Below are 27,713 nucleotides of genomic sequence, written 5' to 3'. Positions count from 1 at the left end.
TGTAGTAGCACCTTGATGTGAACCAGCACTTTAAATATGTACCAGCACCTTAACTCAACGTGAAGGCATGGCAAATTGCACAGCCCAGATGAGCAAATATCTTTTTGCACATTGGTCCCTATCTGGTTACCAGTATGTTTTTGTTTTTTTTTAATTTTGTTATAGATGCTGAATGTTTTACTGTCTTTTATGTATTTTTGTTTGTATGTTTCGCGCTGTTTAAAGCAGCAGTACCCTGTCTCCAATCCAAATTTCTCCCAAGGGAGACAAATAAATGGACTTTGACTTTTGACTTACCAAGAAGTGGACGCTTCGGATGCTCATGCACTTTACAGATGTTGCTTTGGCCAACAGCTGGCTACTGTACCGCCAAGACCACACAGCATGCCGCACATCAAGAAAGGGCATCATGCAATTTCTTGAATTTCGAATGGAAGTGGCTAAGACATTCTTGGCCCAGCATAACAATGTACAGGAAGATAGTACAGACCTCTCAGAGGAGGAAGACAACACAGACCATTTTGAGCCTGAGAAAAAAACGTCCCATGAGGGAAGTGCCCCACATCACCCTCTGCAGAAGAGCTAATGCACACCTTCCAGAGGTGGTCGACCTGAAGAATGCAGTGCGCTGCAGAGCAACAGGCTGTCCTGGGAGAACTTGAGTCTGGTGTGTAACATGCAAGGAGTTCTTGTGCTTGCAAGCTGCATGCAACTGTTACACAGGCTTTCACACAGGTTAATGTGATCAACTGTTCCCACAGAAAAAAGGACATTTCTAACAATGTTCTTACAAAAAAGTAAAAACAAAACATAAGCAAATTGTCAAGGTTTTAGGATATGTTGCATGTTTCTTGTAAATTTTGTTTTTCCATATCCATGTTCAGAACATTCAGTTCCATTATGCAACAGTGACAATGAAAAATGTTGAAAACAGCATTCAGAGATAAAAGAGATTGCACTTTGTTAAACAATGGTGTCTTGATTGTGTTCTGAGGAAACTCAGACCGAGTGTCCCCATGTGTGAATACAATTTTTTCAAAAAGAGCTTTATGTTCAAAGATAATATCTGGTTATTATCTTTATTGGTTCCTCCTAACCCCAAATAGCTAGAAGAAATCTAAAATGCAAGCCAAACCAAAGCCGAGGTCTTAGGAGGTTAATGTCTGTATGCCACTGGTGAGTTTTCCTGGTATTGTTGCCGCAGGCACCCAGTTCATAAAACTGCAAACACAATGGGCATCAGGGCAGTCACCATTGTGTTACCTCATTCCGTTATAATGACTTACCAGACATTTATTCAAATGAAAATCTTTAGGATTAGTACTTTAAATTTGAACTTTTATTCATTACTTTGTATTAATTACAATGACACATTCCAAAGTATTTTCTAACAGTTGTATTCCCCATGCTTTTTTTCAGTCTCCACAAATAAAAACACTTTAAGTGAGGCCACGCTGGCTATTGTACCTGTTTTTTTTTACGTAGCACGTGTCCACTGTGATGTGTAGCCCATTTTAGAGCACTGGTTATTCATATCTGGTAATCTTGAAAAGCCCGTATCTGAAACAAGGTGATCTAATTGTATGTTACTTTGATAAACTAGCACAAAGTAAGATGGTTTATCTGATCCTAGAAAGCAAAACATGAGACTCATCCTGTTCCAGATTTAATGTTTTGAATGAGAGAATATCAGAGCTGGTATACTAGTAGTTCTGATTTGATTTCTTTTGTCTCCAGGTAACTGCGCACACTACCAGAAGGGAGGGTGGTGGTATAATGCCTGTGCTCATTCCAACCTTAATGGTGTGTGGTACCGCAATGGGCATTACCGCAGCCGTAACCAGGATGGGGTATACTGGGCCGAGTTCAGAGGAGGAGCTTATTCTCTGAAGAAAGTGACCATGATGATACGACCCAATGCCAACACCTTCCATTAACACTAACACAAAATCTCACAGGGGTTTCCATTTCTTTATCACAAAAAGTATGAATTCTTAATTTTAAATGTCAGTCTTTGTTTTTAGTTTTTGTTTTGTTTGTTTTTGCTATTGGTTGCTTTATGCTGATAATATAGCTTGAAATTGCAAAGGCTCATGCTGTAATGCAATAGGAGCTGTGCAGCATTTTGTTGTTTTATTCATCCTACAGGCATAGATTTTTGCTTTTTTTTATTATTATTAATAATAATAATAATGGTACATTATGTCCCCCCAGGATTTATGCTTGGTTCGGGTGGGGTGGGACAGGAGGTTGGCATCAGCAGAGCGGAGTGTGCAGGTGGGAGCGTGATGATGGAGGAACTCAGACAGATAGGGTGGGGCCTGGTTATTGAGGGCTTTGTATGTTATAAGGAGGATTTTTAAGTGGATTCTCTGGGGGATGGGGAGCCAGTGGATCTTATGGAGAACGGGGGTGAGGAGGTCACGGGTGAGAGAGTGGGTGAGTAGCCGAGCAGCAGAGTTCTGCAAAAAAAAAATTTCTAAGATCAGATCACTCCTCTCCTTGAAAGATGCAGAGACTCTTATTCATGCCTTTGTAACTTCAAGGCTAGATTATTGTAATGTGCTTTTATCTGGGCTGCCCAAGAAGAGCTTTCGTGGTCTGCAGTTGGTCCAAAACGCAGCAGCCCGTTTGCTGACTGGACTATCCCGCTATGAACACGTTAGCCCTGTATTGGCCTCTCTTCATTGGCTCCCTGTTCGGGTCAGAGCCGATTTCAAGGTGCTGTTGTTGACTTACAAAATTGTAAATGGTCTTGCTCCAATTTATATGTCAGAACTTGTTAACACTTATGTACCCATACGACCTTTGCGCTCCCAGGCGAGTGATTATCTGAGTGTCCCAAAAGTGAATAAAAAAACAGCAGGTGAGCGGGCTTTTTCCTTCCGCGCACCTACTTTATGGAACAGTCTTCCCTTGGACATCAGGCAGTCATGTTCAGTTGAGGTTTTTAAAGCCAAGCTTAAGACCCACCTGTATGCTGCCACGTATGAGTAGGTGTTTGTGCCTTTTCTTTTATTCATGTTTGAATTGTTGTTTTATTATTATTATTGTTATGCCTGTTTTCACATGTTTTTAAACGTTCTGCAACTGTACAGCACTTTGATGGAAAGTGCTCTATAAATAAAATTATTATTATTATTATTATTATTATTATTATACACTGGAGCTTATTGAGGGTTTTTGAAGATGAGCCATAGAGTAGACTGTTGCAGTAGTCCAGACAGAAGGTGATGAAAGCATGGATGAGGGTTTCTGCAGCTGAGGAGGAGAGGGGTGGACGGAGGCGGGCGATACTCTTGAGGTGAAAGATGGCTGTTTTGGCTATGTGTTTAATGTGCTGGTCGAAGGAGAGGGATTGAGGGATTGATCGAGAATAACGCCAAGATTTCGGATGTGAGGGGAGGTGGATACTGCGGAGCCGTCGATGTTGAGGGTAAAGTTATGGGTCAAATCAACAGTGCACACAAATCAACAAAAGCACAGGCAAACATACATTAAGTGAATGTAATATCTCACGTGTTCTGCTCTGTGTGTGCTTTTAGAGATTTTGTTGATAACCTGATTTTGTTATGTGCTGAATGAAATCACATTGCAAAGACAAAGAAATTTACACCAATCAGCCAGAAAATAAAACCAATAACAGGTGAAGTGAATAACTTTGACTATTTTGTTCCAATGCATTGTTCTGCCCCCCCAGCATGCTGCTTTTTTCTGCTGGGAGGACACTGCCACTAGGGAGTACTGTTGCCATGAGGAGGGGTAATTGGTCTGCAGCGGTGTTTGAGTGGGTGGAACATGTCAGGTGGTATCCACATGAATGCCAGAAGCAAGGGTTTCCCAGCAGAACAATGCATTGGAATAAAATAATCAGTCATTCACTTCACCTGTCTGTGGTTTTAATGTTTTGGCTGATCGGTGTATATCCAAAAATCAAAAATGTCTGCTGGCAAAAAACTGGCACTTCAGATAATTACTAGTACTTATATTATATTCTGTAAGTATGATATATAGAAGGATCAGTTCTACAGAACATAAACTGGTTATTTATTTTTGTAACAATTTCCTAAAAGATTGCAGTAAATCTGTCTAATTTGTCAGGATATTCTACTTGTCAAGTCCTTCGCCTATTAAGTGTCATCCAATATTTGGGTTTGATAATAGTTCAGTGAGGTTTAGAGGGCAACTCAGTTATTCCCTCCACCCTCTACTACCACCAGATATTCTGTGTGTAAATTAATTTTTAATTTACTGTAATTAATTTTTAATATTTTTTTTAAATAATTAATTTTTATAGTCTGTATGTTGTCAATCTTGCAATAAACTATGTATGACTGTTTCCAGTGATCTCATTTCAATCAGTTCTATTCTTTAATGATACATTTAATACCTGAGACACTAAGAAATTCCTCCAGCCTCCTCCTTCTTTCCCAGGTAGGTAACCTCAACAATTCCATCACTCCAACCCAAAATCAAAGCCCTCGTGCCCTTCACACATTTATGCTGTGTTCCCACCAAATGCGATGAACGTGATTTAATCGCTCGTAACACGCTGCCCGTAACGCCCGAGTTTCGACACCTGACCATTTTGTTAATTCGCGTTATCGCGTCATTCGCGCGAGTAGCGGGGAAGCCGGCTGTGCTAACTGGAGCTAAGCTAGTGCTAACATTCATAGTACAACCATACTGCAAACTAATTAAAGACACATATTTACAGAACTTACCAAGTAGACCAGTCTCCTCGGAGTCTTTCACCTAAGCCTGCTCCTTTTTGTTGCAGTCTCTGTAGAGTAGACACATAGTATCATATAGCTCCGGGTAGCCACTGACGACCATGGCTGAGATAACCACCATCGCTGCTTTGTACCTGCTCTGGAAGTCCCAAATGCGTTGGAGGGCCAAACGCCGTCGTTTTTGGGTTCACCCTATCCTGCAGAAGCGCATCCAGCTCGGCGAGTTTCATCACCTCTTCCAGGAACTCCGTCTGGATGATAGCCGCTTTCAGCGGTACTTCAGGCTGACTGGGGCCCAGTTTGAGGACCTGTTGGCGAGGGTTGGCGCCAGGATCTCCCGGCTCCATTTCAGCTGCGGAGCGTCTGTCCATCTGTCTCCGGTGAGTAGCAGTTTATTACTGTGTCAAAAACTGGACGTTGTTGACACACGCCAGTGACGTCAGGAGAATCTCAACGCTGATTGGCTTTCGCGGCACAGCGTCACACGAATTCGCCTCAAAAGTTCAATATTTTCAACTCAAGCGACGAGACGTTGGACGCGAATTTCGCGTCTATCGTGCCGCGCTAGACGCCTCGATCGCGTCCATTGCGTTCATCGCGTCGCGCTAGATGTGTCCATCGCGCCGCCCGGCGCGATTTCGCGTCTAATCGCGTCTTTGCATTAACTTTGTATGTAATCTTGACACGCGAATTTGCGAATTCGTGTTTGGTGGGAACACAGCATTAGAATACAATCACAAGTCCAATTAACAGAGATGAAGGAGTACCGTGATATCATGAGCTCCATCGACATAGACCCTACGCCTTATCCTACTCCACAGTCTGACATGCATCTCCCCAGAAATGTAAGCTGAAACCATTTCCCTCAGTGGAAACAAAGCTTTTATTTACTTAAATTTTACAGAGGATTTATACTTTGGGATTTAGCCCGGCTTCATATAGGCAAAGGAAATCTCTGCTCATTGCAAGGCTAATTTATACAATGTAAAATGATTAAAGTTGGTTTTGGGTGTGTTCCGAATCAACTAAACTTAACAGCACTTCACAGGAACCCCGCCGTCGACTAGTGTTTTGGAGGTGTAACTCCAGGCTGACACAGACACAACATTGCACAAGTATAAATGCTTACAACGGTGTGGGCCACGTGCGTAGGCTACAGTGTAGGGTCTGCTGCACAAGTATAAATCCCCCTTAAGGAGGGCCACTGATGCAGGAGGACGTGCCTGTCCCTGCTCTGTGTTAACCTCTTCTTAGTGGCAGAGATCAGACAAGTTAGCACCAGCAGCTCAAACAAAGTCTTAGAACGAACTTCACAAGCACAGGAGTAATAAAGTGTACTAAGTGCTGAACTGGTAACTTTGCAAGAACAAAGCGCGATTACTTTCCTCCACCCTCACAGTTGGAACAGAGCACAGCAATGGAGTGGACATTTGTTTAGACAGTTCCACACATAATAATTTTAAACACAGATTTTTTTGGGACTTTACGGCCTAAACTTTACACACAATACGTCCTAAACCTGTCCCCAAGAAGAATGACAAAACTGCACTGAAAGAAACAACACTGGACGTGTGTTTGAGCGAGCAAAGGACTGACTCGCTTGCGAAAATCCACGAGGCAAGTTTTGCAACAGTAGGGGCTGGCTCCACAGCACCATCAAAGGAATCGTCACCATCAGACCTGCTTCTTGCCATCACAAACTTAGACAAAAAAACTAGAAGCAAAGTTTTCAGTCTTTCATCAAATTTCAAAAGCTTAAGTCAGATGTTACAGAGACCAGAGAATGTGTCCTGTCACTTGAAACTGGTGTTAACAACCACGACACCCGGCTAGATGAGCTGAAGTCCCGCTGTAGCTCCCTTAAGTCCAAAGATAAACACCTGAAACCCAAACTAGAAGACCTATATCCTAATCCAGATCCAGATTACACAACATCCGAATTGTCAGGATGTTTCTTATTCAGGTCTCTCTTAGTAAAGAGACCTTAACCTCAATCACTGCGTGATTATATAAAGGTAGAAAAATAAAATACAGAGGAGGAGAACAGAATATGAAACAGCCTTTATTTCATTAAAAACTAAATGAAAACAAAGAAATAGGAGCGCTATTCCTGACCAGTGCGTCAAAAGACATGCAGGCCAGGGAAACGAAACAAACAACCCCATGAATCTCTTTATTAATAGCCTATAAAATGACTGTTTTCTCCTGTGGAACGGGAGAAGACACAAAATCAATGCATCTCTATTATTGTGCGGGCATAAATTCTCAGAGTTTTGTGGGAGCAAGCAGGAGTGGACATACACATTGCGGGTGCGGGCGGGAGTGTAACACACACGTTGCAGTTGCGGGCAGTAATGGTCAGAAATTCAGCGGGAGCGGGCAGGAGTGGGATGGAGAAAACAGTCCCGCACAGGGCTCTACTACAGAGTTTATTACAGAGCTGATACAGCCTCTACTGGGAAGGGAACACTTCGGCATGGAGTGTATAGTTGACTGTACTCATCGGTCTCTTGCCGCCAGACATGCCAGCAGTGTCGCTTCGAGAACTCTCATCGCCAGGCTACACTACCCACAATATCAGGACCTCGTCTTGAGGCTGGCCCGCAAGAATCATCCCATCTTCTACAAGAACAAGATCCCCTTTTTTCAAGACCTGACCCAAGAAACCATGGACCGCCAAGGAAAGATATAAAACGTCTAGAATTTGCAGTGGCTTTCTGCATCCAGCTCGCTTTAGGATGATGGTGGATGGCACATCACACACATTTACCAACCCAGACGACGCTGAACTTTTCCTCGCCGCACACCATGAGTCTCCACAGTAGTCACTAGACTGCACCTGCAGGCTTCATGTTGGGCAGAATGTTGTACATTCAGACAATCTGTTACTTTATCTGTATTCATTGATAGTTCAAGGCTGTTAAAGTTGGAAATATACTCTGACATTATTCTCTGAAATAAATATAATGCTGATTTTTTATTATACTTTTTTTTATTATACTATTTCTGAGACTGAAAGTTATCTGCGTAATCACCCAGTTTCATACTGCTATGCGGATCTAGTTTGAAGTTAAAGCTGGTCTCTGTATTGCTAGTATACTCTAGTCGCAATATGTTAATTAGTATGGTAAAGCACTAAGTTTGGGGTAGTTGCCTTGTTATGATGGGGCTGTTCATTTTTGTTTGCTGCTTTTACTTGCTTTTTGTCTTTTTCTGTATTCCTGGCAACCTGTACTTTATACATATTATGATGCCACCTAAGCCACCAGTAGCTCAAGCACACTGGGAAGGGTACAAAATGGTGAGCTGGAATGTTTGGGCCATTAAATGAAACATGCAAAAGTTTTCTCACATTTAAAGCTCTGTCAGCAGATATACTGTTTCTACAAGAAATGCATGTGAAACACCTATTAAAAGATAAACTAAAGGTCAGCTGAATAGAACAGATTTAACAGTCTAACGTCAATGCCAAAACAAGGGGTGTGGCAATATTGTTAAGGAAAAATATCCCCTTTATTCATTCATCTACCATATCTGATCCTGAAGGGAGGTTTCTTATTGTATCTGGCTCTTTGAACTTACATTACACTTGTGAATCTATATAGCCCCAACTTTGATGATCCCTTTTTTTTTTTTTTTTTTTTTTTTTTTTCTCCAAAAGGTTTTCAATGCCATACCAAACTTTTCAGACAATATTATGATTGGTGCAGACTTTAAACAATTGATCCTCTCTTAGATAAACAATTTACAAAAATGCTTCAACAATCAAACTCTAAAATAATGTACCACTCTATTCTGATACCTGACCACACCCATCTATCCATGACGATAAAGTTAGGCAAAGATAGACAATGGCATTTTGACGCAATGCTGTTACAAGATGCGAAGTTTAAAAATTACCTAGACAAACACATTATGCATTCCCTTTCTGAAAATGATACTGGCAATGTCAATGATTCAATCTTATGGGAATCTCTGAAGGTAGTTATGAGGAGTTATATAATCTAATTTGCAGCCAACAAAAAGAAAACAGATGACAGTCATCCTAAAGAACTGATTATGGATATTGTAAAACTCAAAACCTTATATAAAGCAAATCCTTCTGACGCAACTTTGGAGGCAATTACCAAAATGAAATTTGAACACAATACCATCCTAACAAAATGTGTTGGCTCTATTCTCTACAACACACAACAAAAATATTTTGGGTTTGGAGATAAGCCACACAGCCTGTTGGCCGGACAGCTAAGATACAAGCCTCTCGTGCCATTAACAAAGTCAGAGATAAAAATGGCAAATTGAAAACATCCCCAGATTCTACCAAGAATTATATAAATCTAAATGTACTGTTGACTCAGACACTATTAACAAGTTTCTAGCAAACTGCCAGCTTCCCACACTAGACACCAGCGAAGTGAAACGAATTTACATCTGTGTTCACACAGCCAAAATGACTGATGTATAAAGGACCCTTCTGACTTTGACCTCACTACCAGACTTCCTAACAGGTCCCTGAGAATTGCTTCACCTACCTCAACTTGTGACACCATAGGGAGTAGGAGAGACTCAACAGTACAATCCTGGCTGCCTAGATCAAATGAGCAGTTGCAGGTTGTTGGTCTCTCCTTAATGTGTGGCTCAAGGAATGATATAATAGCCATACAATTCCACCTTTTCTGGCTCCCCCCTTCTGCTCCACTCCCTTTTTCTTTCTCTGCCCTCATTTCTTTCAAATACTTGTCTCTCAGATATTTCCATTTCCATCTGCACTCCTCCTCTAACGAAACAAGGTAAAAAAAAAAAAAAAAAGAAAAGAAAAAAGAAGAAAAAAGAAGCTAGCTAGCTGATAGCTAGTGATGGCCGAAGAGTAACACCTCCTATATGAAAAATGCACTTTTTTGAGAAAACTTATAAAAAACTTGTTTCTTGCAGAATGCTATTTGTTAAGGATACCCAATAGATAATACACTGTTTTGGGACTATATTACTATATTATGTGTTGACAATACCAACTAGGTATTAGTGCCTTGCAAAGTGAAGATAGGAAGTTTTTCCCCCCACTTTCCCTGGATCATTTTGCAGATAGGAGGTTTTATGCTTTGGCCATATGTCCTACAGCTTGTCGAGGGATACAATGAAAGTGAACTAACATTCACTTAGCACATAGCTATCAACTGCATGCAACCCAACTGTTATGTTATTTGTTAATGAAGTCCATGTATGAAAACTACTTACCCAAAATTTCAAGTACTGCACTATGCTTCCATGTTTGCTGTTTTCTGTTGAGATCATGGTTACTGCAGTCTGTAAAGTCGTAAAGCTCGGGGTGTCCAGCAACGGCTACCACCAGTTTCTCTTCCATTGTTTGCCAGCTGTAAACTTGTTGTCATAACCACCACAGAAGGCCCGCCTCTCGAATCATCCGATTGGACAATGGGGAAAAGGGAGAGATGATGTGAGCCGTTTTTCCGCTCGGAGTTTACGTTTTTTCAACTCGAGGCGTTCAGAGCGCTACGGGCAAAAATGCTAGGCACTTGGAGCGCAGAAGAATGAGGCACATCACAACGCAAAAACCACAAGCAAAAAGCTTCATCTTCATTAAAATCAATGACAAAAAGTGCCCCCAGCTGCTAAAAATGTGTCCTGTGTTATCAGGGCCTTAAAATTAGGTCACAGAGAGCCGGTATCAATCCATCCTGAGCTTCAGTTTTGACACCCTCTTCTTCCCACATTTGCCAGGTGATAGCCAATCAGAAAGTTTGTTAGATCCTATGTCTAATTTACAGTGTTTTACTTCTTTTTACCAGCACAAGGCCCAAAGAATCATGAAAAGTCCAAGTGAAGAAATTATTCAATTTAAATAGCATATATGAAAAGGAAAAACAGGGGACTGGACTTGCAAATAAGAAAGGAAATTGTGCTTTTAAGTGCCTGATTCAAATCTGTATTCTTAATTCAGTGTGTGAATCCAGTAATTTCTCTTTTGAATCTGCAACAGATTTTTGAATGCCATCATTTATATGTAAATTAATTAGTTTTTTATGATTCTTTTTGTCGCCCATTAAATGATCACACAATAAATTGCCTGAAACTACAACACATTAATTTATTCTATTTATTTATGATTAAAAATAAATTGTAAACAAATGCATTTATGCCCATTTTTATGGTAAAGTCAGAATTAATAAAATGGTATATCACCATTTCCGTAACACTTGTGGTTCTGCATAGTAAAGGGCACTGTGTTGCTTTGTTTCAAATGTAATGGTAAAAATCAACACAAGTCTACATTATAAAATTATATAATAACATGTTGCATGAAGCAATAAATTGAACAGAAAGAAATATGCTTCTCTCAGGGTATTTGGGCAACTGTTAAAGGCGTTCAACAACACCTAGATTAACATCATGGACCATGCAGCTGAACACTCCAAGCCTATAACAAAGTTCAACACATCTTCAAAGTGAAACCCCAATGAGAATGTCTCTGTGATGCTGCAATGTAGAATCACAACGAGAATGTTGTGTAAGGTGTTCAGGGGCTTGGAAAGCACTGGCTTGAAGAGGATTAAAAGCAGGGTGTGTTGAAAAGATATTGAGGCACAGATGGAGGACTTACCAAGGTAAGGAATACAGGGCACCATCTTCAGAGAGCGGATGTATTCTCTCATGCGGGTGTAGTTCTCTTCCTTGGATGTCAGATAGTTAAGTTTCTCAAATGTCGCCTTGTCTTTACGACTAATCAACTACAACAGAGAGAACAGATTACACACATTTAATTAGTCCTTCTCCTTCAGAACATATTACGTGAATGGAAACTATGGCAAACACACAACAATTACATCATGATGTCTTACACAAACAACAGGGTGCGTGTGTCCCAAAACCCTTATTGTAATATGAAAATTTTTACGGATTGTTTGAGCTACAGAATAATTTACAAAGGAATATACTTACTGATAATTTGTCAAGAGACATATATCACCAGTTTTTCTGTCTTTATGTCTGCTGTAGACTGCAGTATCGGCTAATGAGGCACTTTGTACAGTGAGTCAGAGGTCTGCATCCTGAGTAATTCAAACTAATTTGGCAAACTCTGGTTTTCTTTCTTACCAATATGTGACTCAATACTTTTCCGCAGGCCCAAACAAAATCCTGAGTGGTATTGGTTTTCACAAACTATACAAAACAAAATACACTGAACAAAAATATAAACGCACCACTTTTGTTTTTGCTCCCATTTTTCATGAGCTGAACTCAAAGATCTAAAACATTTTCTATCCACACTAAAGACCATTTCCTCACAAATATTGTTCACAAATCTGTCTAAATCTGTGTTAGTGAGCACTTCTCCTTTGCCGAGATAATCCATCCCACCTCACAGGTGTGGCATATCAAGATGCTGATTAGACAGCATGAATATTGCACAGGTGTGCCTTAGGCTGGCTACAATAAAAGGCCACTCTGAAATGTGCAGTTTTGCTTTATTTGGGGGGGGGGGTCAGAAAACCAGTCAGTATCTGGTGTGACCACCATTTGCCTCACACAGTGCAACGCATCTCCTTCACATAGAGTTGATCAGGTTGTTGATTGTGGCCTGTGGAATGTTGGTCCACTCCTCTTCAATGGCTGCGCGCAGTTGCTGGATATTGGCAGGAACTGGAACATGCTGTCGTATACGCCGATCCAGAGCATCCCAAACATGCTCAATGGGTGACATGTCCGGTGAGTATGCTGGCCATGCAAGAACTGGGATGTTTTCAGCTTCCAGGAATTGTGTACAGATCCTTGCAACATGGGGCCGTGCATTATCATGCTGTAACATGAGGTGATGGTCGTGGATAAATGGCACAACAATGGGCCTCAGGATCTCGTCACGATATCTCTGTACATTCAAAATGCCATCAATAAAATGCACCTGTGTTCGTTGTCCATAACATACACCTGCCCATACCATAACCCCACCGCCACCATGGGCCACTCGATCCACAGCGTTGACATCAGCAAACCACCCCCCCCACACGATGCCACACATGCTGTCTGCCATCTGCCCTGAACAGTGAAAACTGGGATTCATCCATGAAGAGAACACCTCTCCAACGTGCCAGACGCCATCGAATGTGAGCATTTGCCCACTCAAGTTGGTTACGACAACGAACTGCAGTCAGGTCGAGACCCCGATGAGGACGACGAGCATGCAGATGAGCTTCCCTGAGACGGTTTCTGACAGTTTGTGCAGAAATTCTTTGGTTATGCAAACCGATTGTTGCAGCAGCTGTCCGGGTGGCTGGTCTCAGACGATCTTGGAGGTGAACATGCTGGATGTGGAGGTCCTGGGCTGGTGTGGTTACACGTGGTCTGTGGTTGTGAGGCCGGTTGGATGTACTGCCAAACTGTCTGAAACGCCTTTGGAGACGGCTTATGGTAGAGAAATGAACATTCAATTCACAGGCAACAGCTCTGGTGGACATTCCTGCAATCAGCATGCCAATTGCACGCTCCCTCAAAACTTGCGACATCTGTGGCATTGTGCGGTGTGATAAAACTGCACATTTCAGAGTGGCCTTTTATTGTAGCCAGCCTAAGGCACACCTGTGCAATATTCATGCTGTCTAATCAGCATCTTGATATGCCACACCTGTGAAGTGGGATGGATTATCTCGGCAAAGGAGAAGTGCTCACTAACACAGATTTAGACAGATTTGTGAACAATATTTGTGAGGAAATGGTCTTTAGTGTGGATAGAAAATGTTTTAGATCTTTGAGTTCAACTCATGAAAAATGGGAGCAAAAACAAAAGTGGTGCGTTTATATTTTTGTTCAGTGTAAAAGGTGAAAAATAAATGAATGGGTGAATTAGACCAATGTCCACAAACAAAACATGTCAAAGTCTTCTATGTTGTAGAATGAGCAGGAACTATGAAACAAATGCCACGGTAAATAAAAAACACCACCAATGCCACCCCTTTATGAAAAATACATAGATAGATATACACTTCAGCAGGCCTCCAAGAATGATAAAAACCAAAAAATCAAACAATAAAATGGTCAGATTCCGTCATATCTTAGAGAGCTCATAGTGCCCTATTATCCCACCAGAACACTGCGCTCTGAGAACGCAGGGTTACTCGTGGTCCCTAAAGTCTCCAAATGTAGATCATCCTTCAGCTATCAGGCTCCTCTCCTGTGGAATCATCTTCCTGTTGTGGTCCGGGAGGCAGACACCGTCTCCACATTTAAGACTAGACTAAAGAGTTTCCTTTTTGATAAAGCTTATAGTTAGGGCTGGCTCAGGCTTGCCTTGTACCAGCCCCTAGTTAGGCTGACTTAGACCTAGCCCCCCCCCCCCCCGGCGAAAAGCTGATCACAACCTGGCTCATCTTCTGCCTGTCTACAAACCTCTGGTGCATAGGGAACCAGCAACCACCCGCACTGTGAAGAGGTGGTCTGATGAGGCCGAGGAGGCCCTGAAGGACTGCTTCGAGACCACTGTGTGGGAGGTACTTAGCGATTCCCATGGGGAGGACACTGACAGACTGACACCATGCATTACGGATTATATTAACTTCTGTGTGGAAAGCACCGTAACCACCAGGACTGTATGCTGCTTCTCCAACACCAAACCCTGGATTACTCCAGATATAAAAGCTCTCCTGAAGGAGAAGCGGAGAGCTTTTAACTCTGGAACTAAGGAGGAACTGAAGGCCATGCAGAAGGAGCTACGGAGAAACATCAGGCGGGGAAAGGAAGAATATAAAAAGAAGATGGAGGAACAGCTGTAGCAGAGTGACGTCAGCGGAGTCTGGAGAGGCCTGAAAACCATCTCAGGACACAAACAACCAGACTCCCAGGCCAGAGGCAACCAGCAGTGGGTGAATGATCTGAATCTGTTCTTCAATAGATTTGATCACTCTGCCCCTCCCCTGGCCCAGACATCATGGCTGCAACCCCCCACATCCACACCTTCACTTTGCCGGTGGCATTAACATCACACCTCATGAAGACTCTGGAGCACCTGGTCCTGTCTCATCTCTGCCCCGCAGTAGGCTCTTCAGTGGACCCACTGCAGTTTGCCTACCAGCCTTCTTCCTGCATAGAGCTCTTTCTCCCCTGGAGAAGCCCGGAAGCTCTGTGAGAATCATGTTCTTTGACTTCTCCAGCGCTTTCAACACCATAAAGCCTGCGCTTCTGAGGGACAAACTGGAGCACATAGGGGTGGCTAATCACCTCACATCCTGGATCCCAGGATTGTGTATCGGACTTGGTTGTCTGCAGTACGGGGGCCCCACAGGGGACGGTGCTGGCACCGTTCCTCTTCACCCTCTACACTGCAGACTTTTCATACGACACCCCCACCTGTCATCTGCAGAAGTTCTCCAACGACTCTGCCATAGTCGGCCTCATCACAGATGGGGACGACAGGGAGTACAGAGAACTGAACCAGGACTTTGTGGACTGGTGCCTGAGGAACCACCTTCAGATCAACGCGGGGAAAACCAAAGAGCTGGTGGTGGATTTCCACAGGCGCAGACCCCCCCCCCCCAACACCGGTGAACATCCAGGAAAAGGACATTGAGATGGTGACATCTTATAAGTACCTGGGTGTTCAGCTTAACAATCAACTGGACTGGACTAATCACATAACAGCACTATACAGGAAAGGCCAAAGCAGACTCTACCTGCTGAGGCGGTTCAGGTCTTTTGGAGTGCAGCAGGGGGCGCTCCTGAAGACCTTCTTTGACACTGTGGTGGCATGAGCCATCTTTTACGGAGTGGTCTGCTGGGGCAGCAGTGTCTCGGCTGCAGATAGGAAGAGACTGGACAAGCTGATCAAGAAGGCCAGCTCTGTCCTGGGATGCTCTCTGGCCTCTGTGCAGGTGGTGGGAGAAAGGAGGATGACAGCCAAGCCTAGTTTTGTAAGTTTTTAAATGTTGAAATCTGTAATCTGACTCTTTCCCCTTGACTGCTGTAACACTGGAATTTCTCAATTGTGGGATCAATAAAGGTGTATCTTATCTTATCTCTTATCTTATCCACTCCTCCCTGTCATAGTTATACCCAAATTCATCAAGGCAGCGGTCGAGGAGGGGGAGTTGAAGCCATTTTTAACTCCAGTCTACCAATCAGCCTTATACCTAAACTAGATTATAAATCCTTTGAAAGCCTCGTCCTTAGTCTTTTACATCCAACCTGGAAAACCTCACAGCCACTTCTTTTTGTTATAGTGTATCGTGCTCCTGGCCCATATTCTGATTTTTTCAGAGTTTTTATCCAGTTTAGTTCTTAAATCAGATAAAGTTATTATTGTCAGCGATTTCAATTTGTGTTGACGTTGATAATGACTCCCTCGCTACTGCGTTTATCAGATTATTGGACTCCATTGGCTTCAGTCAGAAAGTACATAAACACACTCTTTCCACAGAATCCCTCTATATCAGATCACTATTTAATAACTTTTGATTTCTTTCTACTTGATTACACACCACTCAGCAACAGTTACTATACTAGGTGTTTACCAGATAGTGCTGTAGCAAAATTTAAGGAAATGATTCCACCGGCTTTAAATTTAATACCATGTCCCTCTGTAACAGAGGTTTCCCATACCGACTTTAAACTCTCCCAAATTGATTATCTTGTCGATAACGCTGCAGGCTCGCTGTGAACAACACTCGACTCAGTGGCGCCTTTTAAAAAGAAGTTAACGAAGCAAAGAAAGTTTGCTCCTTGGTACAACTCCCAAACCCAAAAATTAAAACAAATATCGCAAAAAAATGAAAGGAACTGGCGATTAACCAAACTGGAAGAATCTCGTTTGGTCTGGGAAGACAGTCTCAAAACATACAGGAGGGCCCTCCGCAATACCAGAGCAAACTATTACTCATCATTAATCAAGGAAAATAAGAACCCCAGGTTTCTTTTCAGCACTGTAGCCAGGCTGACAGAAAGTCACAGCTCTGTTGAGTCTTGTATTCCTTTAGCTCTTAGTAGTAATGATTTTATGAGCTTATTTAATGACAAAATTCTAACTATTTGAGGGAAAATTCATGACCTCTTGTCCTCAGACAGCAGTGGTATGCACAGGGGGGCAGGGTCGCCCCCCCTCGTGGCCCAATTGTTGAAAAACATGCGCTAAAGTGCCCTCTTGGGAGCCAAAACGCGCTAAAGTGCTCTCCTGGGAGCCAAAACACACGCTAAAGTACCCTCCTGGGAGCCAAAACGTGCGCTAAAGTGCCCTCCTGGGAGCCAAAACGCGCGCTAAAGTACCCTCCTGGAAACCAAAACGCGTGCTGAACTGCCCTCTTGGCAGCCAAAATGCCCTCCTGGGAGCCAAAACGCGCGCTAAAGCGCCCTCTTGGCAGCCAAAACGCGCGCTAAAGTGCCCCCCTGGGAACCAAAACATGCTCTAAAGTGCTCTCTTGGCAGCCAAAATGCCCTCCTGGGAGCCAAAACACGCGCTAAAGTGCCCTCTTGGGATTTAGAAATAAAATTGAATTGAAACTGAATTGAATACCAAATCTCGCATCCACATTTCCCTCACTCTTCCTCGCGTCTCCTCGCGAAATATGTCTTTAGAGAAATGAGACGTCTTTTACCCTGAAGCGTCACATGAAGACAACTTGATGACAACTGCAGCTGATCACAGCTGGATCAACTTTCAAGAGGCTTTATATACAGCTATAGAAACTTTTAATGGAGCTTGTGTCTGCACACATAATGTTATATATACATATATAATGATAAAGATACAGATGAAGTTATCAGTTACTGAGCAGCAGTGTTTTCTCTCTGTCCAACAATCATCTGCACATGAACAACAACCTGCTTTTTGTATTTATAATCCATACTGTGTCCTGCTCAGAGTCACACTATGGGCCTTATTTAGATGGTCTAAAACGCGACGCGCCAGGCGTGCGGCGCATGGGCGTGTCCCAGTCACTTGCTAGTTAGACAGCGCATTTTAAGACTGTGCGCGATTGGAGTGCATGGCGGAGAGCTAGTTAGATGGCGGACCTACCAACTGGAAAGAGTGAGCTGTGTTCTGCCTCTTATTTGCATGTGTGTCCTCTCTACACTCAGGTAACAATATAATAATATAATATAATGTAGCCTAGTATATAATGTAGCCTAGTATAACATGTTAAAATAAACGCAATGTGTGGGCTTTGGTTTTCAATCAAAAAAATGATTGATTGGTCAGATAATTTCACAATTTCATTTGTCATTATTACAAATTATGATGATCATTATTACTGCGATTTGATCATTCTAATTAATGACTGCCCATTAAGACGTGTTTCTGATAAATATTTTAATGTGCACAATAATAACCTTACACATTGTAATCATATTTTTATTTGTTATCTTTTGCATATGTGTGGCTGCTCCATGTGTGTCTGAGCAGAGTGCACGCACATTGTGCACCCGCCTAGAGACACATATTACTAACTTGTTTAACAGCGAAATACTGCGCCGTTGACTTTAGACCACGTTTTTGTTGGTCACTGGCACATTTGCTTTTTAAGTCATCTAACTAGCAATGCGCCATGACTGCACCTGACCAGTCCTCATTTTTAGACCAACACACCCAGAGAAGCGCAAGTTAATTTGCTAGTTAGACGACGAGGGTGCAGGGCGTGAAAATGACAACTGTGCCTGCATCTAAATAGCAATGACACTTGCGACATGGATTATGCGCCCTCCGCCATCCGCTTTAGACCATCTAAATAGGACCCTATGTGTTTATGTGATTTATTCATTATTTGCTGATTGTTGATTGTGTCCATAATAAAAGTTGATGTGGGATATAACAGATCATGAAGAGAAATTGTCTAATAAATGAAGAAAGTTGTTTGTTTCCTTTTTTGTTCAGATTTTTAACTTGGTGAATCAGAAAACAAAATATAAAACGTGGCAGTGATTCACAGTGATATTGTGATGTATCAGATCAGTCCAATCAGCTGCAGCGCTGTGCTGTCCAATAAATAACCGATATCCAATCGGTGTGTTTTGTTGGTAAAAGACTTCTGCAAAGGCTGCACTCGTATATCCTCGCTTCCGTCTCCTCTGAAAGCTCGTCCTCTCTCCTCAACTCCTCTGAGTGCATTTCACGTATTGAGACGTCCTACAATCAGCACAGTTTTTTGTTTTTAATTTTCTTTTTATTTGGAAAGGCAAATTTCCATAAGACAGAATTTACAGCAATTCTTTGTCCATAGTAGATCATATACCCATCCATCCATATAATCTCCACATATATATAATATCCATACTGCCCTTCCGGGGTTTTCTCTTACAGATCACAGGTTATTTTAGTTATGAACAACAACATAACAATACAAGGGAGCATATCAGCTTTAACTTTCCAACAATCAAATGAAGAAGAGGGTTGGTTTACACAAAGCAAAAGTACAGTCAAATGAAATCAGATCTGATCGGTTTTACATTCTCAGGCCATTTGGTCCAGATCCTATAGAATTTTTCTTTTTCAAAAATGATATCTTCTCCATAACATAAATCTCATGTATAATGTCAATCCATTAGTTAATGGTAGGTGGTTCTACTTTTAACCATTTTCTTGTGATCGACGTCTTGCTGGTGGCCAACAACTTCCCCGACTTCCCCCCTATCATTTGCCCTATTTGCAAACTGAATTTCTTCTCGTTATTTTAGATATTAATTTTACGTTTTGTTCGTCAGTGATCTTCAGAAGATCTATCTGGGACAAAAAGGCATCAATTTGGTGGTCATCATTTGTGTGTGGTTGGGAATATAATATTTTATAGTATTTTTGGAAGCACTGTTGAATTTTCTCCAGGCTAGTTTCTATTTCATTTGTTGTGGGGTTTCTTATTTTGTGAATAGGTCTGCTTTTTTGGATTTCCTGTGTGTTTATTTCCTCTTTTTCTTTTTTTAGTTTTGTGATATTAGATTTGGTGTCATCTTTAAGAGTTTTTGCATGTTTGTTCTGTAGTTTCTTCAAATCATCTTCTAAGTTTTTGAGTTTTTGTTCTCTAATTTTCATCTCATATGAGGAGATGGCTATTATTTTACCCCTAATCACCGCTTTTAGCGCATCCCAGAGAATAGGTGGAGTCATATCTTCATTATCATTATGTTCCAAATACAACTTAATTCCATTTTTCAGTTTATCTTTGATAACTGGATTATTTAAGATGTTTGAATTCAACCTCTAGAGAGCAGACCTAATCTTACTATTTAGGTGGACTGACATATAGATGGGACCATGGTCTGAGAGAGTGCTGGGTTCTATTTCACAATTATCTACCTTAAAAAGGTCTCTTTTAAACATAAATAAGTAGTCGATGCGTGAGTAGACATTGTGAGCATGCGAGTAATGTGTGTATTCTCGACTAGTCTGGTTTATCTCTCTCTATACATCCACAATCCCCACTTCATGCATCCAAGTATTAAATCTTTTACGAATGTTTTTTGCATCAGATTTCCCATTTGATAAGTCCAATTTTGAATTTAGCCGAATGTTGAAATCTCCGCCACATATTAAAATCCCTTGTCTTTTTGTTATCGTTAGATCAAGTATACATTTATAAAAGGACCAGTCACTGCCTAGAGGAACATAAACGATAAGGAGACTCATCACAGTACCCTCTATTTTGCCTGTAATCAAAACAAATCTGCCTTCGTTATCCTTATGTTCTGATATATGTTTACAGTTTACAGCACTGGATATCAAGATTGCCACTCCTCTCCGCCTCCCCGATCCGTGGGAAGAAAAGTAAACATGTTTAAATCCTGATCTATTCAATTTAGCATGTTCAGTCACTGAGATGTGACTCCTGCAAGAAAGCTATTTGGATTTTATCCTTCTTTAATTTTGACAAGATTTTCCCCCTCTTAACTGGACTGAGCACACCATTGATATTACACAAAGCTATTTTTAAAGATCTGTTTTGCATCTATGCGATTCCCCCCTCCATCTCACTCAGAAACCTACCGTGCTTCCATCTCCCTGCAAAAACCGGCAGGGAATGAACAACTAAATAGTGAACAACTAACATATAAATTAACATCCAACTGAGCTTAATTTGTCCGTGTGACTCCCAATGTAGGGGTCTGTTAACCTGACCCTGTTGAGCTATCTGGAGCGGCTCGAAGGGAAAAGTCTCCCTCCTCAGTCTGGAGAGAGAGGCCTTTACCTGCGATGGTCGCATGTCGAAAAGGGAGATAGAAAAAAGGAAAGTCAAAGTTAGAAAAAAAAAAAACTAACCCCGGACGAATCGGTCTATAGAATGGTGGGTCTCCACCACTAATTACAATTATGGAACAGTTCAACAGATTTTACTCTTGACTCTGCTGTCCTTGAGCTGGGCATAAATCCTTTAGGTCCCAACTGGATGTCGGTGAAGGTCTCCTGAAGGTTCGGAGCTTCTCCTTGTAGCTTAATTCACGTCCGGCTTTAGTTGTACCCCTCGTCACTCGCCTATCTGCTCTCCTCCAAGTCAGCTGGTGGACCTGTTCCATTAGCGTTTCTGGAGGTCTGGTGGTCGTCACGGTGTAACCCCTTCTCAGCAGGTGATTTTGGTTCTGTCTTCATGTCTCACATGCAGTCTGGCAGGGAAGAGGGTCTGGAACTGAGCTTTTTTTTCCTTCAGCACTTTGTGGATCTCTGTATATTCTCTTTGTTTTTTAAGAATAAGAGGTAGATAATCATGGTCCAGGTTTATGTGGTTTTCTTGCCAGGTAAATCCCTTTCCCTGCCATGCCTTGCTGAGTAATGTCTGTTTCGTTTTGAAGCTTAAAAGCTTCACTATGATGGAGTGTGGCAGCGCATCCACCTGCAGTTGTGGACCCACCGACCAGTGAGCTCTTTCAATCTTCAAATCGGGTATGTCTTCCATTAGCCCGAGACACTCACAGAGTAATTTTTCCACGAATGAGACCATCGTTGTTGATTCTTTCTTGGATCCCTCTGGCACCCCATAGATCCTTACGTTCTCACGTCTGGAGTGGCTCTCCAAATCCAGCAACTTGTCCTCCAGCTTAACGTGCAGCTTTAGCATGGCCATGATGACTTCGTCCGTGTTTTGGATCCTCTCCTCCGCTTTCTCAATTCGCCCTTCTGCTTCGTCCAGTCTGGTATTCGCCTTCACAATTTCTTCTTTTATTGTCTCTAACTGTTCTTTGTTTTCTTGGCGAAACCCTCTTAGTTCTTGCAGAACCAGCTCCAAGTCGGCCATTTCTCCACACAGACCCCATTGTTTGCTAGCTTGAGCTTGTTAGCCGCAAGTTATTCACATTGCTGTGCCCCTGTCTTTCTCACCCACCTGTCTTCGGACGGCTTTTACTGCTCAGAGTGGTGGTAGGATTCTTATCCCCTCTCTCTAGGCTTTTAGTCGGAATTATTTAATCAATTTGTATAGGGGAATTTCTCTAATTACTCTGGTTCCACCGGGAGCTCTCTCGCGATGCGGCCATCTTGACGGTGTTCCAACCGGAAGTCTACTCAACAATCAGCACAATTTTACCCAAGACTAGTGTCACCAATTCAGTATCTGACCAAATGTCTCCCTTTCTGTCATGATGTTGAGTAATGGCCAAAAAAGTGTTTTTGAATAATATTATGATGTCGCAGTGAAGTTGACCTTTGACCTTTTGGATATAAAATGTCATCACTTCATAATTATATCCTATTAGACATCTGTGTGAAATTTTGTCATACTTAGCATATGAATTCTTGAGTTATGGCCAAAAGTATGTTTTGTGAGGTCACAATGACCTTGATCTTTGACCTCTAACCACCAAATTCTAATCTATTCATTCTTCAGTCCAAGTGGATGTTTGTACCAATTTCAAGGAAGTTCCCTCAAGGCCCTCTTGAAATATCAAATTCACAGGAGGTCAAAGTGACTTTCACCTTTGACAACCAAAATCTAATCAGTTCATTGCTGAGTCAAAGTAGACGTTTGTGCCAAATTTGTAGGGCTGTAGTCAACCAAAGAAAATCTAGGTCGACTAAAGTCGCACATAATCTTCAACTAATCGATTAGTTGTGGGGAAAAAAAAAATCTGTTATCTGTTATTTTTACTTCTGAGGTGGTGTGTCTGTCACTCTGCAGTTACACATCCAAAACACTAGTCGGTGGTGGAGGACTGTGTTAACTGCTGTAAAGTTTAGTTCAAATCAAACTTTATTTATATAGATTCAAAACACAGATTAAATATGGCTTAATAGGGACAATTTCAAACACAAGTACACAAATTGGCTTCATTATAAATCGCAGAACTGACAGACAAACACTTGTCTTTATCTGGACACACTTCCCCCACCAATACAACATACTAACGTTATTAGCACAAGTCTATGGCGTTTTACATTCTATAGATTAGCTTAGCGTCTAGCGATCTTTTCCTCTTCTCATATAAAACCAGGAACAACAGCAACATGTAACAAAGGTAACAGCATAAATTGGCTCCATTACAACTGGGAACTGCCCATTGGTCCGAAAGCCCATTGGTTCGACATCCCATTGTTCCGACCATATTAAACCCATTGTTACGAAGTCCGTTCCGAAATCATCATGATGCCCTGTGGTTAAGGTCTGGTTACATTTTGGCACAAAAACCACTTGGTTAGGGTCAGGAAAAGATCATGGTGTGGATTAAAATGAAAAAGAAACTGACCAACACTTAAGCCGTGAGCCTGCTCCGCCTCAAGCCTTTCCCAGCTGACCCAGAGCCGGTCGCAGCGCACCATACGCCCGCCGCGAGCCGTTCAGCACCGCGGACAGTCGGACTAATGGGATGTTGAACCAATGGGCTGTCGGCCCAATGACATGGACCCTTACAACTCACTACATTCACCAACAAAACAACTGTCTTATACTATACATGTTTTCCAAGCAAATACAACAAGCTAACGTTATTAGTGCCAGCCTATGGCATTTTACATTGTATACATTAGCCGCGACGAGCGGAGATTTCCTCTGCTCATATGAAGCCAGGATAAATCCCGAAGTATAAATCTCTGAAGGATAAATCACACACACGACTTATAATGCTATTTTAGTAGAGGCTTTACTGTCTTCACAATTTATTGTTTCTTATCTGTGAAATACAAGTAAATACAAGCTTCGCTTCAACTGAGGGACATGGTGTCAGCTTACAGAAACAGACAGGAGGTCTGCGTCACTGCGACGCTAAGCGTGAGGGTGGGTGAGCTCAACTTTCTGTCAACAACAGAGGTACTTAGCCTGTCCCCCCGCCGCAGGAAATAATGGATTAATCCTGGAAAGCTGTTGTTGTAGCACTTTTCTCCTTATGAAAGTAACACAGCGATTATTCGACTAATGAGAATTTGGTCAGACAAGAGCATAGCAACCAAATAATCAACTAGTCGACCAGGAGACTACAGCCCTACAAATTTGAATTAAATCCCTCAAAGATTTCTCAAGATATCACATTCACAAGAATCAGACGGACAGATGGACGGGCAACATAAAGCTTGCAGCCACAGCTGTCACCAGTGCAGAGGTATAAAAACAGCCAGAGTGTATCACAGCCTCTACAGAAGCGGTGTGTGTGTGTGTGTGTGTGTGTGTGTACAGAAAATGTTCATTAGAGTTTGCAGTTTGTTCACAAATTGACACTGCAGCTCCAAGACCAACAGATGTTTCCCATGTCTTGTTTCTCGGCTGCTTAGTGGAGTGATGGGGCTTAGCTCCAAAGTGAGCAGGACTCTGGCCCTGGGGACAAAACAAAGCATCTCCCCCTGTGCTTTCGGACCATGGTTGGGAAACTAAAGCAGGAAAAGCAAATGGCTTATAAATCCAGCACACCCCTTTCTTTTAGAGCAGTGAAAAACACAGCAAGTGGCAGCCAATTGCTGTCTGTGGAGAGCTGCCATGCAATGTCTATGAAAAGCTGCAGCAATTGCATTCTGCAGCCAATCAGTAAGCAGAGTGCTGTGACTCTATTGCACGTCTGTCCGTCCTGGAAGAGGGATCCCTCCTCAGTTGCTCTTCCTGAGGTTTCTACCGTTTTTTTTCCCCGTTAAAGGGGGGTTTTTTTGGGGAGTTTTTCCTTATCCGCTGCGAGGGTCATAAGGACAGAGGGATGTCGTATGCTGTAAAGCCCTGTGAGGCAAATTGTGATTTGTGATATTGGGCTGTATAAATAAAATTGATTGAATTGATTGATTGACTCCTATGACATGTTGACTGTTTTTACAAAGCTTTTTTACCATGTGAAACACATGAACGTGTCCACACAGTCTTAGATTAGCGAATGCAACCTTTATAATACCCACACCAAAGCTCACCCCAAACTTTAAATCGTTCATGTTGTAAAAAGAATAACTTTGTCTTAGTATCTAATTTTTTCACTGTAGAAATTCTAAATGTAGTCACTACAATGATTTGCAGACACTGGCCGATTGACACGCTAATTTCAAAACAAGTACTTGTTTTTTTTCCACATCAAGTAGTTCATGGAGCTGATGTCTTACCGCCCAAGTTTTGCTGAGTCTGAAGATGGGAGCGCTTTGCAGAGCAGACACCACTGACACCAGAGAATGAAGGTTGTTCAGCTCCAACAGTTTCTGGAAACAAACAACAGATATTTTACAAACAAAGTTCACAGTTAGCTGGTATTTTGAACAATACATCTGAATCAGGTATGACAACAATGAAAAAGAAAAAACATAAATATCTTTAATAACGCCTCCATCTCTTTCTCTTCAGCTCAGGGCTGACACAGAAACAGACAACCATTCACACACACATTAACACCAATGGGCAATTTACAGTCAACAATTACCTAATTAACCTTATCTGCATGTCTTTGGACTGTAGGATAAAGTCCACAGATACGAATTCCACACAGGGGCGTTTGAACCCTGAACCTTCTTATATGATAGATAATTTTTCCTCTGTACGATAGAGCCCTGTTGCTGTCCAATACCTATGAAAAACAGGTCAGTGAGCCACATTGCTACACTGGCTACTTTCCTTCATTACCATAAACACACACACTGTAGATGATTTCGACTCAATCCCACATACATCGTCCAGCTGCCACAAATACTCACGACTGGAAAAATTAAAATGTGGATTAATCTGCAGATGAAAATATTTCCTCCCACTTGAGCAATGTTTGATAAAAAACTACAAGACTGACTGTTTCAGTACATTGCATTTTTTTTTTTTTTTTTTTTTTTGTTAAATGAAACTGTACCAACTCCAATGGGCCAAACAATGAGCTTGGAGCTGAGAGCTACAGACAAAGAAGGGAAGTCACAAAGTATTGAGAGTTGGACTAACACATTGTTAATATCAACAAAAATACAAGATAACATTAGACTTATCCTTCTGGGCCTGAAGCAGGGTTTCTACCCATGGATATGCGAACCCCACAGTGTGTCACCAACACAAAAATACAGTATTCCCCGGTATTACAAAGGCTTAAGACTGACATATATCCATAAATTGTGGCTACAGATGGATGTTAATATAGTGCAATAACAAATAAATATTATAGGTTTTATTGCAACTACTGATAGACTGCTTGACTGTATTACAAAAGTAATCACCTAGATTAGAAAATACAGTGACATCATTATAACAGTCTCACAGCAAAACAGGAAAATTGTTCAAACTACAACAGGTCACAGTTGGGGCAGGATGTGAGTCTGTAAACTGTCATGCATGTTTATAACAGACAGTTTGTGCTACAATTTTACCATTCTCCTTCATCTTTCTAGCAACCCAGTTGCCAAAAGAAAATGTTGACATTGTATTTTTCGGCAAGACAGGTTACATTTGTGTATTTCATACTTAAAATATTGGCATTTCTAAACATAGTGACGTAGTATATGAGCTGACTTTGTCATTAGGAGGTGGTGGGGATGGTGGATGGTGTGTCACCTAGGCAAAATACTTAGCTTTTCAATTCAATTCAATTCAATTCAATTTTATTTATAAAGCCCAATATCACAAATCACAATTTGCCTCACAGGGCTTTACACCATACGACATCCCTCTGTCCTTATGACCCTCACAGCGGATAAGGAAAAACTCCCCAAAAAAAACCCTTTAATGGGGGAAAAAACGGTAGAAACCTCAGGAAGAGCAACTGAGGAGGGATCCCTCTTCCAGGACGGACAGACGTGCAATAGATGTCGTACAGAACAGATCAGCATAACAAATTAACAGTAATCCACATGACACAATGAGACAGAGAGAGAGAGAGAGAGAGAGAGAGAGAGAGAGAGAGAGAGAGAGAGAGAGAGATGCAGGTAATGACAGTAGCTTACAACAACATTATTGAAAGTAATAATATTATAGTTATAGTTCTGGCTACTGCGGTACAATATGTTGAAAGTATGTATTAATATCTGGCAGTATACAAGTGTGACAATAGTCATATGTGTATAGTAACAGTAGAAGTATGACTAATGACTAATGATGGCAGCAGCAGCAGGAGGCATCTGGCAGGACCACGGCAGCAGCACAACCACACACGTCACGCTGTCCAGGCACCGCTGCGATATGAGTTAATCTGAGAGACAGTGGAGCACAAAGGCCCCGGAGAAGAAGCCGAGTTAGTGACATCCAGAATGGCCGAGTTAGCAAGATGCAGTAATAGAATACGAGAGAGAGAGAGAGAGAGAGAGAGAGAGAGAGAGAGAGAGAGAGAGAGAGAAGGAGAGAAGGTGCCCGGTGTATTATAGGGGGGTCCTCTGGCAGACTAGGCCTAAGTCAGCCTAACTAGGGGCTGGTACAGGGCAAGCCTGCGCCAGCCCTAACTATAAGCTTTATCAAAGAGGAAAGTCTTAAGTCTAGTCTTACATGTGGAGACGGTGTCTGCCTCCCGGACCGTAACAGGAAGATGATTCCACAGGAGAGGAGCCTGATAGCTGAAGGCTCTGGCTCCTGATCTACTTTTGGAGACTTTAGGGACCACGAGTAACCCTGCGTTCTCAGAGCGCAGTGTTCTGGTGGGATA

The 27,713-nt window shown here is 42.0% G+C and overlaps 2 protein-coding genes across 9 annotated transcripts in view; one reads left to right on the top strand and one right to left on the bottom strand.

Annotated features, from left to right (window-relative positions):
- Positions 1-6,901, top strand: part of LOC125905820 (angiopoietin-related protein 2-like) — a 71,049-nt gene extending 64,148 nt beyond the window's left edge. The window contains exon 5 of the mRNA XM_049604063.1: positions 1,738-6,901. Within this exon, the coding sequence (XP_049460020.1) occupies positions 1,738-1,937 (200 nt within the window). The 3' untranslated portion in view covers positions 1,938-6,901. The remainder of the gene's footprint in view (positions 1-1,737) is intronic.
- ralgps1 (Ral GEF with PH domain and SH3 binding motif 1) overlaps positions 1-27,713 on the bottom strand; it is a 315,193-nt gene that overhangs the window by 207,732 nt on the left and 79,748 nt on the right. For all 8 annotated transcript variants that reach the window (XM_049604029.1, XM_049604031.1, XM_049604030.1 and 5 more), the window contains 2 exons: positions 25,216-25,308; positions 11,353-11,479 (listed from right to left, as the gene is read on the bottom strand). In XM_049604029.1, coding sequence (XP_049459986.1) covers positions 11,353-11,479; positions 25,216-25,308 — 220 coding nt within the window. The remainder of the gene's footprint in view (positions 1-11,352; positions 11,480-25,215; positions 25,309-27,713) is intronic.

The sequence above is a fragment of the Epinephelus fuscoguttatus genome, linkage group LG18 (genome assembly GCF_011397635.1).
Source record: "Epinephelus fuscoguttatus linkage group LG18, E.fuscoguttatus.final_Chr_v1".
NCBI classification, from domain to species: Eukaryota; Metazoa; Chordata; class Actinopteri; order Perciformes; family Serranidae; genus Epinephelus; species Epinephelus fuscoguttatus.
Note: the sequence above shows the minus strand (reverse complement) of the source record. Positions and strands in the feature narration are given on the sequence as shown.